The sequence below is a fragment of the Pan paniscus genome, chromosome 10, assembly GCF_029289425.2.
Source record: "Pan paniscus chromosome 10, NHGRI_mPanPan1-v2.0_pri, whole genome shotgun sequence".
In the NCBI taxonomy this organism is placed as follows: Eukaryota; Metazoa; Chordata; class Mammalia; order Primates; family Hominidae; genus Pan; species Pan paniscus.
Window position 1 is genome coordinate 42,701,207 of NC_073259.2, and position 16,022 is coordinate 42,717,228.

The 16,022-nt window shown below is 41.1% G+C and overlaps 1 protein-coding gene across 3 annotated transcripts in view; it reads right to left on the reverse strand.

The window, feature by feature from the left end:
• SLC4A8 (solute carrier family 4 member 8) overlaps window positions 1–16,022 on the reverse strand; it is a 121,812-nt gene that overhangs the window by 28,038 nt on the left and 77,752 nt on the right. For 2 of the 3 annotated variants that reach the window (XM_063593058.1, XM_003810796.4), the window contains exons 13-17: window positions 15,724–15,857; window positions 14,712–14,957; window positions 11,797–11,902; window positions 11,038–11,199; window positions 347–460 (exon numbers count right to left, since the gene is read on the reverse strand). In XM_063593058.1, coding sequence (XP_063449128.1) covers window positions 347–460; window positions 11,038–11,199; window positions 11,797–11,902; window positions 14,712–14,957; window positions 15,724–15,857 — 762 coding nt within the window. Of the gene's footprint in view, window positions 1–346; window positions 461–3,910; window positions 6,254–11,037; window positions 11,200–11,796; window positions 11,903–14,711; window positions 14,958–15,723; window positions 15,858–16,022 lie in introns of those variants that run through there. The other variant, XM_034935824.4, reaches the window with a different exon arrangement.

A 16,022-nucleotide genomic window follows, 5' to 3' on the forward strand; every position in this document is an offset into this window, starting at 1 on the left:
TTCCAGAGACCCATGTTTCCACAGTGTCTTGAATATATTTATGTAAATGTGCACATTCCATTGTTTAAATATTAACATATTAAGAACAGTAAGTGGTATTAATAACAATAATAATAATACTTTTCATTCATTAAACAACCTTGGTTTTTCTGTTCTCTGGCTTTTCTGTCTTGAATTCAACCAAGTCTGAAGTTTGCTTTTCTAAATGACAAGGTATGAGGAGCAAGGTTCAGATTTAGAGGACTGTAAAACTCACGATTAGGATATGAAAAGGCCTTTGAAATTTACTTGGCATCAGAATGTATGAAATTACATGAGTGCACCAAGTACTCTGAGATCTGTTTACCTTGAACACACTGGGAACTTGAAGCTTTGGTGATGGGACTCCAATCAAAAAATCAATAATCACCATTGTGAAGATAGTGAGGAAAACAGCAAAGTCACTCACCATGGAGCGTACCTGGCATGAGAAAGAAGTGGACACATGTTTTGGCAGGTTAAATACAGTAGAAAAGAGGTTAGTGTTGTAAAAGCCTTAAAAATCCTCAGAAGAATGTTTTCATCTTACAGTTGAATTAATGCAAGCAAATTTAAACAACAGGAATATGTTAATTGCCCAACTGATGCTCATAAAGTGTGGATATCATGAGGGAGAATGAACCCTCTGACAAATGCTAACATAACCCAGACCATCCTCTGAAGAGTTCTGTTTGGGACATTTAGGGCCAGGTTGGGACTCTAGTTCTGAGAACTTGGATTTTCTGGGATCAGCCAAGGTCCTCAGTGCTAGCCAAAAACCTCAGCAGCAGCATCAACTCCACTTCTCCCTCATACCCAATAGCCAGTCTATTTGCAAGTCCTATTGGCTCTCCCTTCAGAACATATCCCGAGTCTGATCACTTCTTACCACCGCCACTGCTCCCACCCAGATCCAAGTCACCATCAGCTCCCGTTCAGGTAATGGTAGCAGCCTCCTAACTTGCTTCTGCCTTTGCCCTGCAGTGTTTTTTAAATGCAGTCACTGGAGTAATTATTTGAAACATAAGTTGGGTCATGTCACTCCTCTATCAAAACCCTGAAATGGCTTCTGGTCAAAAGGCCTTCTTGGCCTATGAGGGCCACACAATTGGCATCATCACATCTCCCACCCCAGCTCTTATTGCTCTCCTGCTTGCCCACTCTGCTCCAAACACACAGACTGCATTGCTGTTTCCTTAAACATGCCAAGCTCACTCCCACCTCGGGGTATTTGTACTTGTTCAAGCCTCTACCTAACATGCCTTTCCTCCAGGTAACCTCTTGGGCAGCTCCCTCACGTCTTTTAGGTTCAACTCAAATATCACCTTCTCTTTGAGCTCTTCTCTGATGATACCACTTAAAATTGGCCACCTCCCTCCACCCCAGCACTTCCTGTACTTCTTTACTGCTTTATTTTCCTCCATGGCACATATCTCTATTTTGTTGGAGATTCCCATCCAATTTAGGATCCATCATAAAAGGACTGCCTCACTTTATAGTGTGGCTTTAATAAAATACAGTACCTGGCAAATGACCCGTGCCTGCCTTAATCTAAGCTTCCAAAAGAGTGAGAGCAAAATATATCTTAGCCACACGTAATATCACCGGTACCTTAGCCTGACTTCACTTTGCTTTGAAGCCCAAGGTTTCCAGTTCCTCCTCCATGGTTTTGTTAGTTCTTCTCTGAATGTAATATAAATTCTCTGAGTATCCACTGCCTCCTCATCCCCAACATGAAGCCCACTTGACCATCCTGGGGCCCAGTGGCCCTTTTCTCCTCTGAACTCCTACGGCACGTACATCCCAGGGGACATCCAACTGTTTACTACTTTGCATACGGCATCTGATTGTTTCATGTGTTTTTCCTTCCTATCTGATGACAGATACTATCTTTTAAGTTTCTGTTGCACCTCCCTAGCACTTAACCCAGGCCTGAGCAAGTAGTCAGTACAGAACAGCCACTTGTTAACTATTTGTCCTAGCAGGAAACAAAGACCCAGAACTTACTTAATATGTACCTCCCGTGACTGCCATGTAGGCTCACTGAAGTCTAAGAATGTGTTCTAGTCATATATGGGTGTACACTAAATATCTAATTAACTGAGTCCTCCTCCCATTTATGTACCCTGTATTGAAAATGTGCCTGGCTGATAAAAAAAGGATGAGTTCATGTCCTTTGTAGGGACATGAATGAAGCTGGAAACCATCACTCTGAGCAAACTATCGCAAGGACAGAAAACCAAACACTGCATGTTCTCACTCATAGGTGGGAACTGAACAATGAGAACACTTGGACACAGGATGGGGAACATCACACATCGGGGCCTGTTGTGGGGTGGGGGGAGCAGGGAGGGATAACATTAGGAGATATACCTAATGTAAATGATGAGGTAATGGGTGCAGCACACCAACATGGCACATGTATACATATGTAACAAACCTGCACATTGTGCACATGTACCCTAGAACTTAAAGTATAATTAAAAAAAAAGAATCCCTGTTAAAATTTTCGCATTATACTTCCAAACCTTGAAAATTATTTTATTTTGAGAACAAAATATCACTTGAACTTGGATGTAAAAAGTAACCTGGCAAGATGCCAAATAATGGCAAAAAAAATGCCATTTATTTAGAGCAAATTTCATTGCTTTACATCTTCTAAAATATGAACAGGAAGTATGCTGAATAAATGTTTTGAATGTTTTCCAGATGTGATACAACCATTTAATAAACCATTACTGACTTAAAAAAAAAAAGAAAAAAGAAAAAAAGAAAAAGAAAATGTGCCTGGCTGAAACCTCACTTACAGGAAAAACCACCATTTCCTCCTGATTTGAGCTCCCTTTCTTTTCTTTTTCTTTCTTTTTTTTTTGTGTGAGAATAGCTTTTATTTTAAAACACTTGAAGCAATAACTCATCTATCTCTCTTTCCATCACAGGCAAATATTCTCCCCCCGGATTTGATGTAGTTTAAACAACAACTGTGACTAGTGCAAAACGAAACAAATACAATCTCTTTCAGGAGGCAGCATCAAAACCTACTGGGCTGGTGGGTACCGGCAACAGGCTCAGCCTCCTCCAAGGCCGAGAGAAGCAGCACACTGAGGGAAGCAAGACTTGCGTGGTATTTCACCCAGCTTTGGACAGACTCAACAATACCTGGGGTGGGGGGAACCACAAAAGAATGATGCCTAAAATGAGACAAATATGCTTGGCTCCCTCATGTGGCTAATATCCTGATGCTAGAAAAATAAGTGCAAAGATAGCAGCTCCCAGGCAAAGCTGAGGGAAGACAGTTTGGGGCTCATTTGCTTTTGTTTTTTACTTGGGGTCTTACATACACATTGGTTTTCAGGCAGAAAAATTTTCTGCTTTCTGGGAGGTGTTCTGTGCCACATAGTGCTCCTGACTCCAGCAAAAATATTTGCGTTGTTTCTGTCTATTTGGATGCTTCACTGAATTACCTTTTCTACCTATGGTATTTCACTGCCTACCCCAAACCATGTTAAGTGTAGAGTAGCATGTCCAATAGAATTACATTAGCCAGGCCAGGCACGGTGGCTCACGCCTGTAATCCCAGCACTTTGGGAGGCTGACGTGGGTGGATCACTTGAGGTCAGGAATTCGAGACCAGCCTGGCCAACACGGTGAAACTCTGTCACTACTAAAAATAGAAAAATTAGCTAGACATGGCGGTGCACACTTGTAATCCCAGCTACACAGGAGGTTGAGGCAGGAGAATCACTTGAACCCAAGGAGGTGGAGGTTGGAGTGAGCCGAGATTGTGCCACTGTACTCAGCCTGGGCGACAGAGTGAGACTCTGTCTCAAAAAACAAAGAAGTACGTTACCCCTATGTCTAATTTTAAATTTTTTAGTAGCCACATAAAAAATATAAAAATAAGTGAAATAATTATATTTATCAAATTATTATTTTATTTAATCGATATATCTAAAATATTGTCATTTCAGTATGTAATCAATATAAAATATTGATGAAACATTTTATATTCTTTTCTGGTACCAATCCTTCAAGATCTGGTATATATTTTATGTGTACAGTACAGTCTCAATTTGGCAAGCCAAATTTCAAGTGGCCATTTGCCACATGTAGCTATTGACTATCCACATTAAATACTGCAAATCTACAGAATCTTAAGCAAACTCTTTCAGAGTGATTTACTGAGTGGGAAATCTCTGTGACATTGTGCAGGTCATCTTATATACCAACTTAAGAGTAGAGAACTTTGTTTTTTTTTGGTTTTGTTTTGTTTTTGAGCAGGTGTCACTCTGTTGCCCAGGCTGGAGTGCAGTAACATCATCACAGCTCACTACAGCTTTGACCTCCCTGGCCTCAAGTGATCCTTCCACCTCAGCCTTCCTGAGTAGCTGGGACTACTATCACACACCACCACGCCTGGCTAATTTTTTTATATATATATACTTTGTAGAGATAGGGTTTTGCCATGTTGCCCAGGCTGGTCTCAAATTCCTGGGCTCAAGCGATCTGCCCGCCTCAACTTCCCAAAGTGCTGGGATTACAGGCCTGAGCCACTGTGCTTGGCCCAGAACCTTGTTTCATAACCTAGGATTTTTTACCTAAAGTAAAGGATAGAATCACAGTTTTATCTACTCCCATCCCCTAGTCCTGCCCCTGCCCCCTGCTGTCTCCCCACAGAAGGCCTGTACTGATGTGATTTAGCAACAACGATACCTACAAGGTGAAAAAGACATCATTTCTGTGATAGCTTCGTCAGCACTTGTTTGGGGATCATAACTCTAGCTGAATTAAGATTTTAAAATATTCTATAAACGTTACAGATTTAGCTGAAGGTGGTTCAGAGGCTTTTCTAGGAGGGTGTTTTAAATAGATTTGTTTTTGAGGGGGATGGTAGCAAAGTTGCTCATGGGCTGGAAAGTTGTGAGTTTCAAGAGTGGAAAAAAAATGAGATGATTACAAAGAAAGTAAACACAAATGGAACAGAAATAGAAACGGGGTGGGGACACTAAAAATGACACAGGTCCTAAACTTGGGTGTATACTCTGTAATAATCCAAAAATATAACATCTAAATCTCTAAATGGTCCCTCACATTTCACATGTCTGACCCTAATAGTAGTAACCACAGGAAAATAAAAATAGAAGAGAATGTTAGGGCAGGAAGGGACTTCTGAGCTCATCTAGTTTAACCCATTCGTTTTAAAGAAAAATGCCCAGAGAGGTAAAGCAACTTGGCCCTATCACACTTAAAAGTGGAGGCAGGTTACAAGCCCAGGTGTTCTCACTATGAACTGCAGGTAAGGCAGTTCAGGTAAAGTGAGTAAATTATACAGGGAGCAAGAAGCTCAGGCTATTCCCGTTGTACTTCCTGCAAGCCCAAAGTGAGCGACAGAGAAACAGCAGGCACATTCTATTGTAGGTAGGAGAAAACAACCAAGTCAACTCCAAAATATTGAAGAAACATTGATGTGAAATGTCATTTGAACATGATTCTTCCAGTAGTCTTTTCTGTAATTTTTTTTCCTTTAAAAGAAAATTCCCAATCTGAGCCAAATTGGATTTCTGATTAGTTACACGGGCATTTAGATCAATGAACAAAATACAAATTTTGACACATTATGTTTTCCAAAGATACATTCATTGGGATTCCATACAAATGGAAATCAAAAGATATTTACGGGAAGAAAGTACTATCTTTCACATGAACATCCACATACAGTGAGAACTTCACAATTATACCACCATGTCTCACACAGAGGACTCCTAACAAGCTGATAATCAGTTGACCCAATCTACGTATTATTCCACTTTTCACTCACAGATAATATTGTCTGCACACATGTGTAAAATTAAGCAGTACATTCTAGACTTGTATTCCAGGGAAATCTGCCTTGTATATAATAAGATATACATATAAATACATTTTTAAGCAAGAAAGAAATCCATTATTTGCTCCAGTTTTTCCCAACTCTCAATCTGAAATAAAGAATAGCACTTGGCCAGGCTCATGCTTGTAATCCCAGCATTTTGGGAGGCCGAGGCAAGCAGATCACGAGGTCAAGAGATTGAGACCATCCTGGCCAACATGGGGAAACCCCGTCTCTACTAAAAATACAAAAATTAGCTGGCTGTGGTGGTGCGTGCCTGTAGTCCCAGCTACTCGGGAGGAGGCGGAGGTTGCAGTGAGCCAAGATCACACCACCGCACTCCAGCCAGGCGACAGAGCAAGACTCCATCTGAAAAAAAAAAAAAAAAAAATTCCATTTATACAAAACTTGGCCTTGTAGAAACAGCCCTCTGTTTCGTGAGACAGAAAAAAGGGCAGCCATAGTACACTTTCTTACAATATGTTTAGGCATCAGAAGGGCTGAATTTCTTTTTCTATTTAATGAAATTAAGTAACATATAGCCTATAATCTTAAATATTGATTTTATACCATTGATTTTACAAAGTTTATTTATAAAATTTTATTATAAAATATGTATTTTGCTCAAAATACACTTGCTAGCTATATTTGTCCACTTTTTTTTTTTTTTTTTTTTGAGACCAAGTGTCACTCTGTCGCCTAGGCTGGAATGCAGTGGCACGATCTCAGCTCACTGCAACCTCCACCTCCTGGGCTCAAGCAATTCTCGTGCCTCAACCCAGTAGCGGGGATTACAGTCATGCACCACCACGCCCAGCTAATTTTTGTATTTTTAGTAGAGATGGGGTTTCACCATGTTGGCCAGACTGGTCTGGAACTCCTGGCTTCAAGCAATCCACCCACCTTGGCCTCCCAAAGTGCTGGGATTATAGCCATGAGCCACCGCACCCAGCCCCTTTGTCTACATTTCAATCCAAACACCCAATCATCCTCCATCCCCCAAAAAGGCGTTTGCTTTGTAACATAATTGAAGACAATCCATTTTTGACGCCTGTGTGGAGTCATTATTCTATGGGGACTGGATTTTGTAAGGCTGCTTAGTATGCGGATTTCCACAGGAGTCAGCAACTTCAGTAACAAAGTGGGCTGCTTTAGGAAATCCAACTCAACATTAGAAGGTAATACCAATAGGCACACTTTAGTAGAGTATTACTACACCATGAGCTCCCCTCCTGCCAATCCCATCTGTTTCCAAATTGAATAAAATGTCAGAGAAGAGAAGGCAGGGAGCATGCTAAACTAGGACACACCATGGCACACCACCTTCTACTCTTGGGTCATCATATCAAATCTCACTGTGTCCTTGAAGCATAATTGGAAAGAGACGGCAGGTGTCATCACATCATTGTGCAGATGAGGTGAGGCACAGGGAAGATGAGGGACTTGCCCAAGGTCCACAGCCAGCATCCAGGTCTCCAGGCCATGGGCCTTGGACACTGCGTCCCTGGCTCACATGGTATTAAGCTCCTATGAGACAGGGGCCCCAGTCACAACCAGAATCCTGATTGTTCACAATTCACCACATCCTAATCCAATGTTTGTGCTATATTTCACCCAGTTGATTCTGCTTCATTTTCCTACAGTTTCTGAAAAAATCCTTTCAACCAAACAAATATATGTTAAGCAGACAGCAATAAATCCTGTTTCATTCGACTGAATAATTTGAAATACAAACTCCAAAGACTCTGGAATTTGGTGCAGAGCAGTAGGAAAATTACAGAACGTTATCGTTCTACTTTTCATCACATTTGAAACTCCAATTTAATCCCAGGTTGCAACTAAAATACTGAAATAAACCAAAATGGAAAGGATTGTCTTTTATAATATCATATAAAGTTTCTTTGCGTCTGAAATTTTTTTTTTTTAAGATGGAGTCTCGCTCTGTTGCCCAGGCTGGAGTGCAGTAGAGTGATCTCGGCTCACTGTAACCTCCACCTCCCGAGTTCAAGTGATTCTCCTGCCTCAGCCTCCAAAGTAGATGGGATTACAGGCACCTGCCAGCATGCCCAGCTAATTTTTTTTTTTTTGAGACAGAGTCTCGCTCTGTCGCCCAGGCTGGAGTGCAGTGGCACGATCTTGGCTCACTGCAACCTCCGCCTCTCAGGTTCATGCCATTCTCCTGCCTCAGCCTCCCGAGTAGCTGGGACTACAGGCGCCCGCCACCATACCCAGCTAATTTTTTGTATTTTTAGTAGAGACAGGGTTTCACCATGTTAGCCAGGATGGTCTCGATCTCCTGACCTCGTGATCTGCCCACCTTGGCCTCCCAAGTTCTGGGATTACAGGCGTGAGCCACTGCGCCCGGCCCATGCCCAGCTAATTTTTGTATTTTTAGTAGAGAAAGCGTTTTGCCATGTTAGCCAGGCTGGTCTCAAACTCCTGACCTCCGGTGATCCACCTACCTCGGCCTCCCTTAAAATGCTGGGATTACAGATGTAAGCCACCATGCCTGGCCACATCTGAAATTCTTAAAGTATCCAAAATAACACTGCTAGTCACAGCAGATAATCAGTGAAGTCAAATCAGGAGGCGATACATGGAAAAATGGCAGAGATGAGCCTCTGGCCCCTGAAAAATGTAGAAATGGAGTCAGGCAAAGAGCTCAGAGATGAGAAAATACTAATTTGGGGAACTTCACATGATAACTTCCAGGGAGTCATAATGTGGTATGGTAAAACAAGACTATTTTAACTAAAAATAAACATTATACTTTTTGGGGAAATGACTGCTGAGAAATAGAGAATTCCTCTGTCTACCTTTGGCAAAGTACAATATAATGCTGCTGTGGGCATTTGGCATTGTACCACCAAATATCACAAACCCAAGTGAATTCTTGACAGCACTTAAAGGGATAAACTCAGCCCTTTTTATGCCTTGAAATCTAAGTGGGAAACTAATATTTTAAACTGTTCCTGAGTTATAGTTTCATTAAAATATTTACTTGCTTAATACCAACCGTTTAGCCTTTAAAAACCAAACCATCACAGGTTTTGTAGTGAAATGTAAAGGTCTCACACTTTCACACACATTCACAAAATCATATTATGAATTTTTGTATGATTTAAATTAAAAATATATTTTATAGAAAATGCTGTATTGGTTGGGCATGGTGGCTCACCCCTATAATCCCAGCACTTTGGGAGGCTGAGGCAGGCGGATCACCTGAGGTTGGGAGTTTGAGACCAGCCTAACCAACATGGAGAAACCCCGTCTCTACTAAAAATACAAAATTAGCCAGGCATGGTAAGTGCCTGCAATCCCAGCTACTTTGGAGGCTGAGGCAGAAGAATCACTTGAACCCGGGAGGGGGAGGTTGTGGTGAGCCAAGATTATACCATCGCACTCCAGCCTGGGGAACATAGCAAGACTCCATCTCAGATTAAAAAAAAAAGAAACGAAAAGAAAAAGAAAAACAAGAAAATGCTGTATTATACATGTATAGGTCAGAAATTATTGTGTGCAATGAAAAAAAATGCCGTAAATAATGCCCCGCCCAACAGCTGATTTTCTATATGAAACACCAAGAAGGTTTTTTATTTACTGCAGGTAAGGCCACACCACTGGCCACATAAATAGGTTTCTCTGAAGGCCACTAGCACCTATCCCCCAATAGAGGACTGGGAGCACATCCCCATTTTTGATGTACTGATGGTAGATCTCTCGCCAGCAAAATGAACACCCTTTTTTATATTATCTTCTCCTTAAACATTTATTAAAACTATCTACAATAGTGTATCATCACTAATATGAATTTCTTCTCAGTTCTATATCAGAAGGCATCAAATGACTGTGCTCTTTTTTTTTTTAACTTTTTTATTTTTGAGACAGAGTCTCACTCTGTCGCCCAGGCTGGAGTGCAGTGGTGCAATCACAGCTCACTACAACCTCCACCTTCTGGGTTCAATTGATTCTCATGCCTCAGCCTCCCGAGTAGCTGGGATTACAGGCATGTGCTACCATGCCCAACTAACTTTTGTTTTTTTAGTAGAGATGGGTTTCAGCATGTTGGCCAGGCTGGTCTCAAACTCCTGACCTCAGATGATCCACCCGCCTGGGCCTCCCAAAGTGCTGGGATTACAGGTGTGAGCCACCATGCCCAGCATGAGTGTATTCTTTAAATAAACTACAAATACACAATTTATTTCTTCATATCTGGCTGTTCTAACTTTTTGGCAAATTAAAAAGGTATGTGGCTTCTTCTCACTGATTCGTATGTTTGAGGTTTAGCTTGGTATACTGTGGTAAAAGTACATGTAACCCAGGCCTTCAGGGGGCCCTTCTGTGGCACAAACTTTGTGGTCACTGTAGATCACCCACCTTCCTTTTATATTTTTGATATGGCAAATGTAATGGTCATATATTATAGATGTTTCCATGTGACTGAAGGATGTAAATAATTCATGCACTTATTCTTTTCAGTGTTAACTTTCTGTGATGAGGTCCCAGTAGCCATTCTCCACCTTCTCAAGTTCCCTTTCAAAGAAATGGCCCATGTAGCTACTCCACACTCAGCCTCTAATCTTGCCCTGCCAAAACTGGCAAAAGCCTTGCTCATAATACAAACAATGCTATCTGCATCATGGAAAGGTTGCTGAGGTTTCAAACAGTCATACAAACTAAGTCAGGAGCATGCTGGTTGCTGCAGTCAGTGTCGCCAGTGATTTCATAAGCTATTAAAAAAGCCATCCCTGGGAGAAGATTTCTGGGTCCCCTAAAGTATCCAAGGTCACAATGACAATTTACTGTATTCAGGAGCCAGCTGTAGCTATTGTGTGTTAAGTGTCTCAGAATTCTGGAAATGAAATGTAACAGCATTCTGGAAATAAGACTTAATAACTTAAAAAACAATCACTACCACCTTAACCTTAACTGGCACTTGTAAACCAAAAAGGTTTTAAGTATTAACCCTTCATTCCCAACCACAGATCTATGAAAGAGGCTGCCAGACACTAGGAGAGAATGCCAGTGTGGCTCATCAAGACATCTGGAGTTCTCCACCTGGCCAATCAACCCCATAAGCAGCATGAAGGCTGAGAAAAGGTTCTGTTATATTTGATTCTAACGCGAAAGAAATGCATGAACATGCTACCTACTCTGGTTGGGAAATAACGGCTCGTCTTAAACGTCTTTAAGGTGCTTGAGAGGATGAAGGTGGTGAAAAAGAGAATACAGGACCAAAAGAGGACATCAGGAGTGTAGGGTCCATGATGGCCGCACGCAGATCCCATGAACTCTCCATGCATCTCCTGGCATTCCTGGAGGAATAAGCATTCTGGGTGATGAAAGGCAGACACAACCAAATAAATAGCTGTTTCCTACTGAGTCCACCACTCATTGTCATCCCATGGTTGTTGGGAGCAGAGGCTGCAAGCAGCATCCCCTTGACCTTTATGCAGTTGCGGGGTGCTCTCTTGCACAGGCCACTTTCAAGTAGGGTGGTTACTTATGGTCCTAAGACATAGAACTGTTCTGAACAATACTACTTCCAAGGCTCTGGAAGGACCCTGGCAACTTATATTTTTCTTATCACAGAGGACCTCCAAACTTGAACATTCTTCAACCCTACATGTCTGGATCTGACCCCTGTCCTGCATGGTTTCATCCCCACCTATCCTTAGTGCAGGGTCACTGGGTAGGATGTAGGGGGGAGAAAAGAGAAGGGTAATCTTCTCCCTTAACATACAAGAAAAATTCTGAAAGGATAAAAGAAAGTGAGTAAGAATTGTTTTTTAAAAAGCTTTATTTCGGTAAATGCCAGAGTTTGGCCAAAGGGCTACTCCTCCCTTTCACTTAGAAGTCCCTCCTAAACCTGTGGTCACAATGCTAGGACATCTGGCAGCTCCCAGACTTACACTGACAGTCAGGTTAGCCCAGTGGACTTCTGCTGTCACGATGTTGTGGTCCTTCCAGTACTGGAGGGTGTGATTGTTTGGATTCTCTGGGAGAGTACACCTGCAGCTGAGGGGAAAAATTAAGAAGATTCCTGAGGAAAACAGCCAAATACTCAGTTAAATGTTTTTAGAACAACTGGTTTAAAGGCTGTCAGGAGCTGCCTTGCTGCTTCTTTGCATACTTCAGACCTGAGGAGTTGAGGCCCCTCTGTAGGCCCCATCACACTCTAATTTTTCAGTCGGTCATTACAAAAGTTTGACTCAAATCAGCCCATGGGTCTTGGATTAAACTGTGCTGATAACCACATTTGGCATCTGATGTGCCCAGAATGAGTCTTGATTGGTTGTTTTGTTTTTTGTTTTTGTTTTGTTTTTGTTTTTGTTTTTGCCTGATTTCTATCTCTTAGGCTCTTGCTATGAAATTTAGTCTACATAGCAAGGAGGTCTCGATATCCCACTTACTTCTCAATAACTTCTTCCAAGCCTGAATATCTTATTCTCTATACCCTTCGTCATGCTCTTGTTCTAAAAGTCAGAGTCTCCTGGAATCGTGATGTAAGCACTTTCTGACACTGAGTTATCTTTGGTAATATCCCACTACCTTGGCCATTCCCTGGCCGCTCATGGTAGAGCCAGACCTAGAAACTCCATTAGCTTCCCCAGGCCTCCTACTCCAGCCAAACCAGACCAGACCAGACCACACCTGTGCCATTGGCCACCATGTTGCCTCCCAGTCCCAGCATGCTTCATGCCTGACCTGGCTCCCAATATGGTCAACTGACACAGCCAACCCCACTAACTTTGTATGGTCTGTGAATTTAATAAGCATGCCTTCTAAGATACGGCATGACTGAATTAAAATTCAAAAAGCTCTCGACAGGTTAGAATAATAGGAAGAAATTGACAAAATGAAAAGTAATAGGGAAAGCTATAAAGCCCTATACTTAGGTTTAAAAAAATCAATTCCAAATAATTAAACTGTGGTACATCCAGACAATGGAATATTATTCAGTACTAAGAAGAAATGAACCACCAAGCCATGAAAAAACAGAGGACCTTAAATGCATATTACAAAGTGAAAGAAGCCAATCTGAAAAGGCTACGTACTGTATGATTCCAACTATGATATTCTGGAAAATTCAAAACTATAAGGACATAAAAAGGTCAGTGGTTGTTAGGAGTTGGGGGTAGGGAGAGAGCAACTGGCAGAGCACAGGAGATTTTTAAGGAAGTGAAAGTATTCTGTATGATATTATAATGGAGGATACATGTCATTATACATTTATCAAAATCCATAGAATGTACAACAACACCAAGAGTCAACTCTAATGTAATCTATGGACTTTGGGTGGCAATGATGTGTCTGTGTAGGTTCACTGATGTAACAAACTTACCACTCTGGTGTGGGATATTGATATTGGGGGAGACTGTGTGCGTGCTGGGGTAGGGGGTATATGCTAACTCTCTGTACTTGTTGTTCAACTTTGCTGTGAACCTAAAACTGCTTTAAAAAATAAAATCTATTTTTAAAAAAATCAATTACATACATATTAACATAAAATCATTTAAAGAGTTAAGGAGTTCTAGCTTCACATCAGCACCATATGAAATAACAGTAGAATGCGACTAAAAAAAATATCATCTTGAGCTTTATTAACAAAGAATTTGTTTCTGGAACCAAAGTCTACTCAATCCGGGGCTGGTCACTTTGCCTGTCTTCTCAGATATAAGCCTCATAAAGACAGATCCTTTGCCATGTTTGCCACTGTGTTTCCAAGGCCTAAAACAGTGCTTGGTACATAATAGGTGCTCAATAAATATTTGTTAAACAAAGAAAATAATGATAAAAAGAGGTCAAAGAATCAACCTTACAGAAATGAGAACTCTAATGCCAATAGGAGCCAATTCACTAGGCTTTGAAGATGATACTCCCTAATCATTGTTACTTTCTAGTAAAGTAAAGTTCTAATAAATTTTTTATTAATTCTGATTTTTAAAAGGTTAATGAGTGAATAACTAGAATAGATGAAAGTGTATCTGTCGCTGGTCCGCAGATGCCTCCAGAAAGTGTACTCTCTCTTCTGAGACAGTTTCAGACTGAAGTTGTTCGTTTCACAACCAGATCCTCCACATCAGAACTGTACAGCCAGAACTTGATGTACAGAGCTAAGGGAAGAGGATCTTTAGTCATAATTTGGAGAATACTATTCCAGAGAAGAAATGTTTATAGGACCAGAGTGTCCTAGATGGTTGAAAACACAGCCAGGTACCATGTTTCTTTTCCAAGTGATCCAAACCATATTGAACACATAAAGAAATCATAATCTCTTGAGTTGAAATCTAGGAAGTAAGTAGGCTCCTGGATCTTTATGATACAGTGTGAGACACTTCTGGATCTGAAAGGAATGATTAATATATCTTCACCTAATAATTCCTAAGAGTTGCCTGTACATACTTTCAGAGAAAGAGAGTCCTTCATTTCAACAAAGGACAGAGTCCATTCTCTCACTTGATAACATAGTCCAGAGGCTCACAAAGTCCTTGCAAAAAGTAGTTCCTCCCCATAACTAACTCAAATTCTCCCTGCTACATTTGCAGCCCATTTTTGTTTCAGTGCCTAGAACCAAAAGACATGGTCTGGAAAGCATTTCTTGAGTCCCCTCCATGTTTCACTTCTAGTCGATCTTCTCTGTCAACACTTTTGATTGTTCTCCTCTGGCAGCTCTCCAATACTCCTTGTCTGTATCTGAGATCCGTTTCCCAAAGGGCAAGACACTTCTTGACCAGAAGCTGTAAGCACTGCCTAGCACTCTACATCAGCAATTAAACTCAGGCCCTTTGCTCAATTTTTAAAAATAAGCAGAAAGCACACTTACTAATAGAGGCTAAGGTGGTCCAGCTGGCTGTGCATGTGGATGGGGTAGGTCTCTGCCAGGTGAATCAGTTTTTCTATTGCTTCATAGATGAAAATAATGCAAATTAGGGAGGCAAATGCTTCTTCAGTGAAACGGGTAATGTAGCAGACAAGGGAACTGGCATCAGTTGCCACAAGGACAATACACAGGAAAGCGGTCCACAGTCCAATACAAGCTCGCAGGGAGAGGTATGAAAGAGCATAGTCTCTGAAACAAGACCAAAGTTCATCAGAACGCATGGATGGATGGCATTAAGAGACAAGGAGTCAGAAATGTGGTTAATTCATTTCATCTAAACGAGCACTGGAACCCAGTTTATCCCTAATTCTGATTGTATTTTGCTTCTAAATAGTGCTCTGGCACAGTTATGATACAGATTTGCCTCACAGGATATGGGCAAGGATACGAAAACTGAAAAAAGAAATTGTCTCATATACATTCCTGCCATTACTACCTAATGTAATTATGATCTTATTCTTGCAGTTAAGAAAAAAAGGGGCTGGCCATAGTCCCATGAGCTGCTACTTGAAATATAAAAGGAAAAAAGAAAAGATTGTATAGGAAAATTTGGGAAACCAGAGCACTCTTGTGCCCCACTATCAATAGCAAAAAAAAAAAAAAAAAAAAACAACAAACAAACAGCAGGGGGAGGATATTAGGCCAAATTAAAAACTGACTCACAATGGAAATGGAGAAGTTTGAATTAGCTAGGGAAAGTCTTTTTAAAGATAAAAAGTCAGGACTTCAATAATGGCTGAGGAATATTAATCAAGCTCTTTAACAATAGGAGATCTGCTATTTTGGGTATGGTGCTACCCGGGGGCAGGACAACAGACCAAATGATGGTCTCCTTTCAGGTTTCTTACAATCCAAAATGATATTGCCTGTCTGTACTGAGTAGAACCCTGACATTTAATCCTGGCAGCATAATCACTAAATCTGGTTAGAGTTTTCAGAAAAACAAATGTCTTACTTGCAGAATTTGAACAAAATCTTTTCAAACACAAGCACTGGTCCAGTACTTCCCAGGATGGTGAGAGCCTGTCCCGCAAACAAGGAATAAGCAATCCCAGTCATGGAAGCTCCAAACAAGGATTCAATTGCACTCTGAGAGGAAAAAAAGTCATCAACTGAGTCCATAGCCCATCAGTACAGAGTAATGTTGGCTTAGCTACATTCCTGACTTTGCTCTCCTATGTGCCTTGATGGCCATTTGCTTGTATTTCATCTTAGCAAGAGTGATGTGTACACACCATGTAATACTCCTGTAAA